Below are 14827 nucleotides of genomic sequence, written 5' to 3'. Positions count from 1 at the left end.
CATTCAGTGTCAGCAGGGGCATGAATTACAAAGTTGTGCTCATACACTGGTATTCTTGTATTACTAAAGCTTACTAACCTGTAGTGAACTTTATAACCTGAAATGTCTTGAATGAAGTCTTATATAAAATGTAACTACTTTTCCATATCTAAGGTTTACTTTAAAAATATGAGTACGTGTTCTTCTTCCTAAACCCCTTCATTCTTTCATCAAATGTGCTTGCTTTAAATTCATTGCTTTTTCCACTGTATAAACTACGTGGATTTGAATACTTACAGGAAGAATCTAAAGCATTTGGTTGTTATTAGTGTGGAGATAGCTGACTCACACATGCAAAAAATTAAAGAAACTTACAAATGTTCAAGTGATTTTTGTTTTGTTTTGGGGCTATACAGCACCAAACCACATCCTGTAGTACAACGGACCTTTTGCCTTTTAATTTTTATTGTGCAGTATCATTTCAGATTAATAAAACAAACAAGGACAATACTTTTATTCTTTATTCCCCACATTTTATTATTTCTATTTAAATATAACATACTATACACTGTTGCTCAGTGATTTTTGTTTCCCTTTTCTTTTTTAAATCCCTCCCCCCGTTTTGCTTTTGCTCAGGAGTCTGTTATGCTGAGGGTGACAGAAAACAGAGCTTATGGTTGAGGATCTGTGATACTCTATATAGAGTGTCTGCAGTTTGTTCCCATTACAGTGGGTATTACAGTATACCAAACACACAGGAATCATTGATTCCTTCAAGGTTTTTTTATTTTGGTTAATTTTCAGAAACCACTATTCATGTCACTAATGGCTCCTGATGCACTTTGGAAAAGTGATGTTTCCCCGTTTTGGCCTCTGAGCAGCATGTTTTTTTGAGTACTATGATAATATTTGTGCATAATCCCTCCCCTGACCAAGTCATCTAGGTAATTCTGTCAAAAGAGAATTTCATTTGTACCGTAAATGTTCTTTAAGTGGTCATCCAATACTGCATTTGTCCAAGCTCACACTGAATGTTTACTGCGGGTGGTCCATTATGTCTTGTCAGTTTTAATTATCGATTACGAATTTAAGCAACAGAAACTTGCTTTTATCATTGTAGTTAAGTTTTGCTGTGACCTGCAATTACATTTAGAATCTGAAATTCTTATTTCCCTTTCTAGAAAAATCTCATTTGTGAAGAAGAAAGCTGGAGATAAAGTACCATGAAATACAATGTCAGCTATCAGCTAAAATGTTCTCTCTCAATGAATTCCTGGTTTTAAAACAGTTGACTTTATTTAAGGACAGGAAATACAATCTGACCATTTTGTATTTTATGGGAAAGCTATTATTTTTTGCTTTTTTTAAAAAACAGCTAATATTTAAATAACAGATTAAGATTGAAGTGCTGGTTAAACATTGACTTAAATAAGTTATAGAAGATTCCAACAACACCAGCCTTTATAGAGGTTAAACATTCTCAAGAAGACACATTAAGCAAGGCTCTCCTTTGTACCAAAATACAGTTTCCAAACAATAAAAATAAAACCAACTTTTTCACAACAAGAAATACTGAAGATAAAACTGCAGCATCAATATAATCTCATAGTTATCACTTAAAGTATTTAGAACAAAATAATATTATACTACTTTTGTTTCTTACTAAAGACACTGCAAAGGCTTATTTATTTATTTATTTAGTGGAATACAATGTGAAGACAGTGGTACAAATTGTTTGATGTACTGTTTTCTATGTTTCTGCTCTAACAAAATGAATCTCAGTATGGTTACATTGGTGAGCTATCCAGAGCTCTCTAAAATTACAGAGTAAAGCAAAACATAAAACAAAACTTATGTACCTTTAATTGAACAGACTTCATATTATGCTTAACTTTATTATACTGCAGTGGCTCAAGTTAAGCCATGGGACTAGTAACACTTCATAAAAATGTGCTGGATATTATGTATTTTGAGCCTTCAGTTACTATGATGGATATGAAAGGCATGCTAAAGCTGGATACCAGCACAGCTTTTTGGTTGGCTCTCATATATAATATACATGTGAGTAATAATCTCTGATAAATGCACGAGCATGATTTTGGATCTCCTGTCCCTCAGTCCTTACTTAGGTATTGCTCCCACTATATGCCTGTGATTCTACAAGCTGGTAACAAGGACAAATGTGCTGAATGGGCGTATTAATTGAATAAGAAGTGCAGGACTGTATTGCCTTCTTACTTACCTTTCAGAGGCCAAATTTTACACTTGGGAATTACACACTGTTTAGTTTTAATATTTGCAATCCCAGTGACTTTAACAGGGCTGTCCACATCTAGGTTCCAGCCCAATGCTTGCTGCAGAATATTGCACTGATTGCAATGCGTTCAATCTTAGTTCCAAATTGAAATCAAAGTCAGATGAATATACACACAGATGCATTGACACCCAAGTACAGATGTGGCCCCTTCTCTCAATTTCAAAATAGCAGAAAGACCCATTGAACAAAGTATTTCTTGAAGTTTGTTCTTGAGTGCTGATAAGTAAAAAAATTTCTCCAACATAAAGACACCCAATAGCATAAATCCAAGCACTGCTTGTTTGGTCTTTTTGCTTAAGTGCAGGACAGTTTAGGAAAAAAATTGATTACACACATTAAGTTCTGCCTTTAAAGCCTTGTCTAATACCTATTCTCAGAGTACTTCTGAGGTTTTTTGACATTTTAACCTATCAACCTCTGTGTAAAGTACTGAGAAAAAGGGAAAATAACAAAGAAGCAAATGAGGAAAACATTTCAAATAAAAAAGATATTTAACATCCTATTAAATAAATAACTTAGAGAGAAATAAAAAGAAATGAAGTTAGAACATACAAGCAAACCATACTATTCGTTTTGTTAGAACAGTTTTACACTACTTTGCTTATATTCCTTAATTCTATCCATTCTTCCACAAGGCTTCTCCAGAAATGTCACTATTTGTGCATATGACCCAAGTGCTTCCAGTAAATGCTTGCGTGTAACTGTTCATTGGATCATTAGGCTTGAACGACCAATTATGGTCTTTGATATGAGTTAGTATTCCATAAATAACTTTCCCCATGAAGATCATTCAACAGATTGTCTCATGTCCCTTAAGTTCCATTGCAGAGGTTAAAAAAAAATTGTTCACACTGGCAATAACTTCCATCCCATTTGATCCAGCTTGTATCTTGATTATAAGATATGACACTGAACTAAATAAAAGTATTTCATGTGCCAGCAACGAGTACAAAACCGTCAAAGGCTTCTCCGGCTCTCTTTTCAAACAAGCCGATGTCTGCACTATTTCTTTGCATTTACTCTTCAAGAAGATTACCAAATATTCTTGACATAAGAGCCTTTGGTTCAACGGCATCAATAAAATATTTCCTTCATCTATGACATTACTACCATTGGAAGAAAGTGAGCTGAAGTGTTTTTCCTTCTTGTTTTCTGTCCTCTCTTTGTGGCTCCCCTTCCATTCAGGGCCACAAACATTTGCCTTCCATTGTGCTTCCAATTTAAGGATGCATATGTGTTATATCCATTTTCTTCTATTCTTTCCTTCAATTTGCAATCACTGTTAAACTCCTTCTGTTAATAAAGAAAACAAATACACAGATTCAGAATAAACATAATCTTTCAGAGTTGCAGAATACTGAAGGTAAATAGTTTCTGAAAATGTTTTGGAAGACTTCAGTGTTCTGTATGTGACACCCTTTTAGGATTCTACAGTGTATTTAAAGAAAAGTTTCACTATGTCCACAGCATTTAAAGCAACATAAGGTAGACTGCAAAAAGTGAAACCAACAAAAGACATATTCAATTATTCAATGCATAATTATAGCAGTGAAATGATATAATTCACTCACAGCTGAAATTAAACTTCTCTCTGGTGGAATATGGCAACAATATTAAATCAAATTCTCAGTCATAAACTCAAAGTATGAGGCAGCAATCTTGGAATCATTCATCATATTTCAATTCTAACAAATATAACCCTTAAATATCTTGAACGAGATTATTGATACCATATGTTAAACTAACATGCATGGCATAGGCCTACTTCTTATTTAAAGTAAGATCCTTTACACCACACTGACCATGAAAAAGGGCTTTTTTGGATGGGTGCAAGTCACTGTTAGGCTACTGTTACAATGGATGTGAGGCCTATTTACTTTGCTGACGTGAAGAGGGGGTTAGCCTAAAAAGGAATCGGGCATGATCCTGTATCTTATTGACTAAATAAACTTGAAAGCAATTTTGTGTATGGTACCAGGGATTAAGGTTTTCTGTTTTTAAAGGAGAACCAGTTGTCAGTTTGTTAGAAAGAATAAAAAATACAAGCATGAGGAAGCGTGTAGGGGGAGACTGTTTTTTTCTATAATGTTAAATGCACTTTTATACTGATCTTCTTCTCTATAATGAAGCCAAGAATGCTTTGTTTTCACAAGCAAGTAATTCCGACATATAGAAAACTGCAGTTTTATCGAGTTACTTATATTCCATTTAGAAGGCTTTTGAAAGTGGGACATTTACAACATACTTAAATTACAACCAAAAATTAGCATTTTGTTGTTTTTGCATTTCAGAAAATAAGATATTATTTCACAGGTCCGGCAGAAGCATGTCAGAATCTCTGAGTATGATATGCTAACTACACGTGGTATTTTTAACGTGTCTACGAACACGACAAGAAATATGTCTGAATAATAAAACAATTTTTATCATACAGATAAGGATTTCAGGGATGTTTTATCTTTTATTACAATCAAAATCCTTAGATATTCAGCTAATAAAGATATAGAAAGTATCCACATTAATAAAAAAGGACATAAGAATATTAAAAAAATATATTTTCCATTGCTATTAATTTAAATTAGAATTTTTAAACTAGTTAATATTCAGTACTTTGATACAGTAAGAATTTTTGGGTCTATAATTAATATTTTACTTAGCTGCTGATAAGACCACAGAACACATGCTTCTGTTTTCCTAACAGAATTGCACATATTCAAACTCAATTTGCCTCCCAAAATGCTCTTTGATTTTGGGATGAGTAGTCAGTTGAACAATGACTGGTGGGGAAGACACTATCAAGAGAAGACTCTCTACAAACAACCCTTGATACTGCCTGTATTCACAAAGCTACATATAGATCATTTAATATTTATTTACTGTTATACACCACCTCTAGCATCAAGGTATTAAGAAGGCAGGGGGCCATCAATCACAGTTCTAAACCACAGTAACTTCTCCTATCTGCCAAGAGCTTATTTTGTTAAAGAAACCAAATAGTTAGTCTTCTTTTGCTCCCTCGTTCTAACCAAAGTCAGTCAAATGGAAAAGTATTTGATAAACATAGAAACAGTCTTACTTAACTTGTTTTCCCAGATGCAGAATTGTACTCAAATCCAAACTTTTATCTCTATTCTTAGATAATAAAGAGAGAACAGATGATGTTGTGATGTGGTTAAGAAGTCTTATTGGCAGGGGTCTGAGTGTTAGCCCAGGACTGCTTTGCTCATTTCAAACAAATTTCAGCGTAACCCTGCACCAATGTCTATTGTGCACATGTTTAAGAGTGTTTTTAAAATTTTTATTGGTTCTGTTTTTCATATCCATCTGCAAGCTGCCACACTGTAGTAATATGACTCTAACTGCAAGTCTTGGGAGGATGGGAAAAATAGTAACAGAAGCATTCTTGAAATCTCTGAAGTATTATGGAATAGGTTTTGATAAGTCATTATGTTGTGATTTTATGATGTGAATATTGAAAAATTATCTCAGATGGAATTAAAAAAAAGGCTTTCCACATACGTATCCTCCTGTCAACACTATTTCTAATACACTATGAATTACTGAATCTTATGGCAGCAGTTTCCACCTATGGCATATGAAAGCTGCTTTGGCTTCTTTTGTGTGTATATAGGGTTGGAATGGACTCTCACCACACCAGCCGCGGCTAACAACTTGGGTAGGAAAACTTATCTCAGGTTTTGGGATGGACCATCACAAATGACTAAATTAAACACTGTAAACTGAGACGTGTGAATTGAAGAAGGTGATTTATGCTAACACCTTCACATATGTACAGAAGCATACCTGTGATCAATGAGTGTAGCTTAACTGACAAATGGTAACTTTGTCAGCAACTCAGTATACCCTTATACCTCTCAATGGTGCAGGACTGAGCACTGATCATCCTGTATTTCTGACTAGCATAATTCTAGAAATTAAAATCCACACTTACAGGAGTTTAAGAAACATTTCTCTGTTCCAGTCTTTACTTAATGTGATTCTTCGACACTGTCCAGGAGTTCAGAAAGTCAGAAGTAAGCTTTTGAACCAGAAGTGACTAGCCACAGTGCAGATGAGGGAGGACAGTTTATATAGTTTGTGTAAACTAAACCCACCCTGTAGAAATGCTTCCTTTAAAAAGAGGGCCAAGTGACTTCAAGCCCCTTAAGTCTCAGTTGAGACTGGCATTACTTCATTATTTGCAGCAGAGGTAGGCAGCCTAGTTACATTGCCTAAGGACAAACCCAGCCCCTGTACCTATCTGTGACCTGCTCTCTTTAAAGCCTATGGATGTTCTGAATACCGAGCAATCTAAAGATTGGCTCATAACCTTTGCAGATAACTTGAATAAGTTTACATTTATGTGGGCTCAAACTCACTGGAACTGGCAAAAAGTTGCAAAGTTACAAACCAAACCAGATGTAATACCAGAACAGTCTGATATTCATGTAATGTGGATGTGTGAGGGTACACTTGAGTTTAGTAGTCAGATTTATAGATCATATTGCTTCCTATTAAAAATATTTGGATAGTTACTGGGTTTTGTTGGGTTGAGGTTTTGTTCCACCCCGCCCCCCCCCCCCCAAAAGCATCAGTAGCCCCAAACTTACACAAATACAAATAAAGTGTATATTGACAATTTTCATATGATACCCAAATTCTGCTCAGTCAAAGCTTATCTGCTTATGTATAAGTCTATGTCTCTCTGTACTGCCCTTAATCTTGTGTATTAATTAATACAGTCAATTTAAAGCTGGCTACTCTAGAAATCTTCTTTGAAGTCATAGTTTGATAATTTGATGTGTCTGCTCCATCAGCTGAAGTTTCCAAGATTTCAGGTACACTTTATCTTCCCCTGAATTACTGCTTAATGTGACTGTACTGCAGAAAACCAGGGAAAAGCAGCCTTAAAGATTACATTTTGTAGGACCCTCTCCATTGGCCACTACTTAATAAGAAACCTGACTGAAGCAGTAAGCATGATAAGTCCCAGCAGCTGATTTGGTATGATATGAGCTTAACAAACACCAGGGAGCTTGTGAAGAGGGGGGCTGCTGGTTTACCAGAGGATGAAATTTTGATGAACAGCTCATTTCAGCTCTGATTAGTAGTAATACACAGACAAGTGGGGTTTTCAGCAGGTAAGAGAGGGAACTGTGCTGACTACTGCAATCCGTTTGGAACGTAAAAAAATACTTACAGAGCCGTAGACTTTTCCTTTCTTGTTCATGGCTAAATAATAGTTGCTCTTAATGGACTTAACGGCCACAACTCCAATTTCTACAGATGTTATCTCCAATATGCCTAAAAAATAAAAATTGAGCTATTAGAGGATTTTCTGACTATAGAAAAGACAATAAACCTGAAAAATACTAAACTTCTAATATTCAGAACCAACTGACCAACAAACTCCAGCAAAATTCTTCTCTAAACCATTGTGAGATATACACAAACATTGTTTCAATTAACATGTTTCCTTTGCTAACCCTGCATTTTAAACTCCATAAATACTGAAATAGCTCCATTCTTCTTAGCATAGATTTTACTAAAATTTATCAGAAGAGACATCTGAACCACAGTATTAAATTAAATCTACAGCATATGTCAATAGAATGTTAGATTTACCCCAATCTTCAAAACCAGTGGTAAACTATTTATTACTTGTAAGACATTTAGATAAACTAAATCTCTTGGCTGCACTGAGCTGATAAATTAACTTTTGGCAAGTGTGTTGACATTTTGGGATATAGTAAGACTAACCCTAATGGCCACATTATCTTTGTCTTTCAGATATCAGAAATATTTTGTTCTGTTTGTAATAAATATGATTAATTTTTTTTCTTTAAAGCAAACTCTTTCTGGGACACTGGATGGCTCAAGAGGTCAGTAATGGAAGACAGACCTTTTCATCTCTATGTTTTCTGCCTAAGAGCATACTGATTTAGGAGTAGTAGAAATTACTACAACTTACATAGTGACTTTAGAGATCCCTTTTCAGCTATTACTAGAGTAACTGGATGGCTATGTTGTTTCGGCATCAAGTCTTAATACAGGATAAATATGGCTCCAACCAAATAACTTCTAAATGGTTTATCCACATAGTATGGATACTATGGCTCCAATATTTCTCCTGATATTCAAGTAGTAGTAGTCAGAACAATAGCCCATCTAACTCAGTGGTCACTGAAGGTCTACCAATGGGGAAATTACAGGAGGGGCAAAAGTGTTGAGAAATTGTAAAGAACATCCTAGACTGAGCCAACAAGTAATGTGATGAATAAACCAGCTGGAAAAACATTGATGTGTTGCTACCTGCTTAAAAAAAAAGAATCTGCAATAATTTCCTCCTAAATATGTTCTATGCTTTTTGTCTGAGCAGGGTAGTACCGGAAAATCCATATGTTTTTTCATTTACTTAAAAATTCCTTATGGTAACCACACATCAACTGAAGCCAACAGTGTAACTTGGTATTTGGTGCTTTTTCTGGAAATGCTGATATTCTGTCCCTGAAAACTGAATGCAGTCTGTTCAGACTGTGGAACCATGTGGATGTTAGTCCACAGAGGAGGTGAGGAGGAAGTTCTTTCCTGTAAATTTTTCTGAAAATGGCTGCTTTATATATGATGCAAAAGCCATTCTGTATGGCCATTGAACTGGTCTATGCAACTCAGGAGTGAGGGTATTACTTCTTCTGGGACTAGAAGTGAAGGCTTTGATGTTAGCTGGGCAGTGGCTGTGAATCAAGCATGAAAAAGTAATAGCTGATTTTTATTGGGAAGTAAACTGACGACATAGTTTATGTGTGTGAAGAAGAGAGAGAACATCAAACTAGGCAATTTAACATGAAAGACCGCCTTTTATTTTCAAGAAAGGAGAGGTGGCCTTTCCTGGATGCATTTTTAAATATATATAAAATTCTATTATATAAACCACACAAGTTTTGATATGAAGATATATAAATTCCAGTGCAATAACCAGAGGCTTTGTGTTTATTTAGCAAGAAGCATTAGGTTGGCCAAGGTCTATAGTCCTTGCATATGAGAAGGACTTCAGTGAGAACTGCAAGATAAACAATAGTAGGCCTAGGATCTAGTAAAGCCCTTCAGAAATTGGACCATATTAAACCAGAAATAATATAAAAAAAAAGTTTCTTGTCCAAACCTATAAAGAGATGAAAGTGGAGGATTATTTTGTTTAAATATTGATATCAAAATGCAAATATAAATGTTGATAGACACAAATGATCATGTGTTATTAAAAAAAAACTGATAAAGCCTTCTGCTGTAAGATTTTTATGGTAAGATTCTTAATTGCAGCATGAAAAATCAGCAGTGCTAAGGATGGAGTAGCACATATAAACTGAGAAAACTTCACCTATGCTGTGAAAGATGTGAATATCCACTGAGCTTCTTACTCGTGTGAGAACAATTCTGCACTAATTGCCTCTCAGGCTTGAAACCCAGACTTGAACAAACAGAGTGAATGCACAGTTACATACGGCACTGCAAGTCTGCTACCTGTGAGGGCGTAAAAACAACAGTTCCCAAAATCATCTCACTCCGTCATCAGTAGTATCCCACTCAGTAGCAGCAAAGGCCCCTCTGATATCTGGAGCTGCCTAACTACTGCCAAGCAGAAAAGATAGGGCCAGTTATTTAAACGAAAACTCTAAACACAACTTCCATTAGTTACTTACATGTAATGTCAGCTTAAGAATTAGCACAAGGTGCTTAAGTGGAAATAAGAGGAGCTATAATTTAGGGGAGCTCTGTAATCTAGGAAGACCCAGAAAATGTGAAGTAAGAGTCAGTTAAGACCCATGAACAACTTTTAAGGCTAAATTTTCTGCTGTTGCAAAGGAGCTATATATCATTTTCCATATATAAGATGAAGAGAATTATACTCTCTAAGCTCAAGAAGTGAGAGTTCCTTAATTAGGTCTTGATAGTCAGCTCATATATACCAGTTTCATGCCATTGATACAAGCAGATCAGTGAGTCCATACCAGCCAAGGCCTATTATGCTTGTATTACTCTTAAAATGTTGCTCATTTTCACAGCAAAGAAAAAGTAGCTTTCTTGATTTTCAGTGACATCATTAACACAGAGCAGTGGTCTTTAATATTCCTCTCCCATGGCACATCTCCTAAAGTATTTGTGCTCAAAATCAAACAGAGTTAAATGGAGTGCCTTAAGTTATCTGGATGACAAACTATTAGAGGGTAAGAATGTGATGTGAACACTGCTAAAACGCCCACTTCTTTTTACATGAGTGACATGGGTTTTTGTATTTTCCATGCCAAAAAGTGATGAGAAGAATTTAGTTAATTCTTTCTACAGAAATTAATTGCTGTAACCTGAACTGTGGCACCAGTAAAACTAGGCTAGGTCCATTTCTAACAACAGCAGTAACAAAAAAAACCCCAAACAGATACTGGCATAACGTGCCATTATTAATTTTTATGTTGAAATGGATTAAACTGAGTTATATTTTGTCATATTATCCTTGTAACAATAACACTGTATTAGACCATTTCAATTGAGTATCACGCTTGCAGCTGGAGAACAGTGCTTAAATAAGAAACTTGCATTGAATTAACTCATTTTAAGTGTCTTGCACTTGAATGATGGAGATACACTGCTCTTCAGTACAACACCTCAGTTAAAGCAACAGAAGTATTCATGTAGTTCATGAAAATATCGTAACTTTTTCTGGTAAAGTTTGTTTGCAATCTCACACTCCATTATATCCCCGGTGGGGCATCTGAAAGGAAGTCATGAGGAGAAATGTTACTACATTTACATTATATCCACAGTAACTAGCTTGATTATACCTAGTTACGCTATTTAACTAGAGCCAAATGTAGCTGAATTCTTCCCAACTCTTATCAGTTGATATCCAATGATATCCAATGATTATCCAATGATCCTGGATTATTCTCACTGAGTGTCTTTTGTGTATTTGGAAGTTGAAAAATGTATAATTTTCAGTGACAATTTTACATATTCTAACCTCTGCAGTATTTTGGGGGCAGAAAGGAAATTTTAATCGCTGTTTTTCTTTCAAATGAATTTAATACTCTTGATCTATTACCCCTTGCATAACAGGGACCTAATTTGGTAGTTATCTACCCTGCTGCTCTCTGTACACCTCAGAGACTTCACTGGAGTTACATGCTGGTTACAAGCACAGAACGAGCTTTTGTCTAGATTGCAAATTATTCAGTATTATTTACAGATTTTCTCAGGAGGAGATTCTCTCATGAGTTTGATAGAAATCTACTGAAGGCAACAGGAATCTTTTCATACATGTCAGTGATGTAGACACAAATTTCAAAGGTCAGCATGAGAGCACCAACTCATCTGACATGGATCTACAAGCAGAAGCCGTGAGGACTTTTCAGAACTTTGAAATAGACAGGATTTAAATCAAATGCCTTTGATGTAAGGGTGAAAATATGTATTAGATTATTCTTGAGTCATTATTAAATTCAACAGGAATGTATAAAAAAAAGAAATTGAGACATACAGTATGAAGCTTAAAACTGTTGTGTTTTCACCATCTAATGAAACTGACTTCTTCGAGGGCACAAAAAATGTTGTACTTTGCTCAAGGTTTATGTAGTAGTCACGAGCCATGATTGGACTTCTATACTACTGCAATAAAAAATACAATTTCCATGAGCTTTCAAGATTAGCTCTGTAGAATTTCATATTCTTCAAGTGCTGCAGGCTTGGAGATAAGAGCCTATGTGTAATCATAGACAATATGGCTGAAAGGGTGCCAGACCACTGTGGGTACTCCACTTGCCTTAGTTAGGAAAGCTATTCTTGACAGACGATTGTTCTCAGACACCTTCAAAAAATAAGATTCTATGACCTCCCGGGTAACCTATTCCACTATCTACATTAGAAAGTTTTTTTGGTATCCAATTTAAATGGCCTTGTGGTAAATTGAGCCCATTAAATCTTGTTTAAACTGTAAACTAACAAAAAAGAGACTATTTTTTTTCTTTGCAGAAACGTTTTACATATTCAGGAATTATTATCACACATACCTATCTGCCTATCAATTTTGCTCTCTAAACAAGCCCAGTTTTTCAATGCTTTCCTTAAAGCTTTCAGGTTTTCTAGACCTTTGAACACTCCTGTTGCTTGTGCCCACAGCATGGTCGTAGTACTCTTACTGAAATCTTACTAGTGTTGATACATGAAGGAATATTTCATATTTTCTGCAAAGGATGTATTTATCATTTATGCATACTTTCTTTTTTTTTACAGTGATATGATAATACTGATTCGTGTTTGTTTGTGATCCACCACCCTCAAATACATGGAATAAACTTAAGCAATCATTCCTCATTCTCTAATCGTGAATTTGATTACTCCTAATTGAATGTTGTACTTCGCACATGCCCCAGTTAAGTGGCCTCTTGTTTATTTTATAATTTCTCTAATTTGTCAATGTTTTTTTGGGTTCTTATTCAGTCCTCCAAAATACTTGCAACTATTCCAAGTTTCATATTGCCGGCAACTTTTATAACAATACTTTCAATTCCTTCATTCAAGTTATTAATGAATTTTTGATCAGGAGATACCTTGAAGAGACTCTTGTGGAACTTGATGCCTCTGTTCAGATTGGCAGTGAAAAACTGCTAATTCCTGAGTATGGCTTTGCATACTGTAAGACTTTCACTTAGATTTTGCTTGCTGATCTTGGTTAAGAGAATATCATTAGAGACATTAGTTTCAAAAATCTTTCCCAAATTTATGTTATCTACTGCTTCTCTCCTATACATGAAGATTATTATCTCATGAAAATTAGGTTGGTTTGGTATTACTTCTCTTTGATTAATTCTTTGATTAATTGTTTTTGGTTGATAATTTCTTAGGTCCTTATAAACATATATTTAAAAGTTACTTTTCCCATATTTTTTCTCAGGATATGCTGACTTGTCTCTAGGTCTTTGTGTTTTTCCCTTTTTAGACAGGTATTATATTTACTACTTCCTCAGTTATCTGGGGAGTCGTTTTTCTCCTCAAGTTTTCAGAATTAATCTCTAGAGGCTTGGCCAACATACTCAGTAGAGTGAGTAAATTTTATCAAGGAAAAAACAGATAAATCAACCAACTCATTTTCATTTTGTTCTTTTTCTATTCCAACCAATGTTAGCTTCTCTTTAGAGCTCCTGTTTCTTTCTGTGAAGACTGAAACAAGGAAGGCATTTCAAATAGTGCCTTGTATGTTTCTTGTATCTGATTTTATACCATTGCTTGGGCTCAGGCATTTCCATGCCTTAAAACAGTTCACTCCAACAAAAAGTGTAAAGTAAATAATTTCCATGATATAATGTGACTTGTAATTAGGCTTGATAATAAGCACTACAAAAAATTAATATTCTTGGGGGAAGATTCTTGTTGGTAGTTACTCATTTCTGGTTCCATGCTTTTTAGGAACTTGGAAAAGAAAATAAAATAATTAAAAAGAAAAAAATGCTGTGGCCTCCATTATGGTTTTAAAATGGATAGCACACTATTATTTTACAGCCATAACTCTGTAAACTTCAACAATTACAACTAATCCCTTTTGACCACATCCACTGTAAAAGTATAGCTTTCAATACCCAAGCCATTTCCAACTCATTATAATTAGAAACGTTTCAAATATCAACTTGAGATGTGCCCTGTAGCTATGCATGTGCTCTCTTTACAGGTCCCAAAGGCTAGAAACATATTCCCAATAGAACCCAAATATATTTAACTTAAATAAACTGTATTTTTATAGTTTATAAAAGTGATCATTATATAAATGACAAGGCAACAGAAAGCTGACTGGCTGTCTTGCTTTGCACAGAGGGACTGTAAAAAATACAAGTGAAAAATTGCTCTTACATAATTCTGTACGCCAATTCCAAATGTCCTATGTTTTTATAAAAATGCTGGTAAAATGAAGTAAAAGATTTACAAAATATCCTAGAACTTGACTGAAATTATGTCAAGCAATTTGTTAGGAAAGACAACTTGACAGAGTACCAGATATATTATCAAGGCAGTACTGCAATGGATCCAAACATACCCTGCAATGAGAACCACTTGATTCTGGGACCAAATTCAACTTCTTTGCAGTGTGAGGCAGTGACGATTTTTCTGTAGCTATGTCATTTGTGTAATAAGTTCTCAAAACGCACTTTAAACACCTGCAACCCTAGTGGCAGTCCTCTCAATGTAGAGGAACAGGGCCACCTTGCATCTTCCTCCCCTTTTCAGAGATTATCCCATATACGTGGCAATCCACAGGCAGTCGCTCCCTCCCTCCCTTGCCTTTTCTTCTGTCTGTAGGAATAGCGCAGAAGAAGAGTGAGTTCAGCTGGATGGAATGTGATGATGACTGAAAGCTTCCAAAACTTTCCAGTTTCCCAAAGGGTGACAAGAAGCTGCTGGGCCTGTGAATGCAGCTGCTGCTCTTGGTGAGTAGCTGGAGAGGACAGAACTTGGTTTGTGCACCCTCCAGGGAGCTTCTCTGAAGGGGTA

At 35.4% G+C, this 14827-nt stretch overlaps 1 protein-coding gene across 1 annotated transcript in view; it reads right to left on the bottom strand.

The window, feature by feature from the left end:
• Positions 1-2921: 2921 nt before the first annotated feature.
• The window catches only part of FGF10 (fibroblast growth factor 10), a 64029-nt gene continuing 52123 nt past the window's right edge, over positions 2922-14827 (bottom strand). Inside the window, exons 4-5 of the mRNA XM_050913314.1 lie at positions 7497-7600; positions 2922-3589 (exon numbers count right to left, since the gene is read on the bottom strand). Of these exons, the coding sequence (XP_050769271.1) occupies positions 3392-3589; positions 7497-7600 (302 nt within the window). The 3' untranslated portion in view covers positions 2922-3391. The remainder of the gene's footprint in view (positions 3590-7496; positions 7601-14827) is intronic.

Source organism: Gymnogyps californianus, chromosome Z (assembly GCF_018139145.2).
Source record: "Gymnogyps californianus isolate 813 chromosome Z, ASM1813914v2, whole genome shotgun sequence".
NCBI classification, from domain to species: Eukaryota; Metazoa; Chordata; class Aves; order Accipitriformes; family Cathartidae; genus Gymnogyps; species Gymnogyps californianus.
Note: the sequence above shows the minus strand (reverse complement) of the source record. Positions and strands in the feature narration are given on the sequence as shown.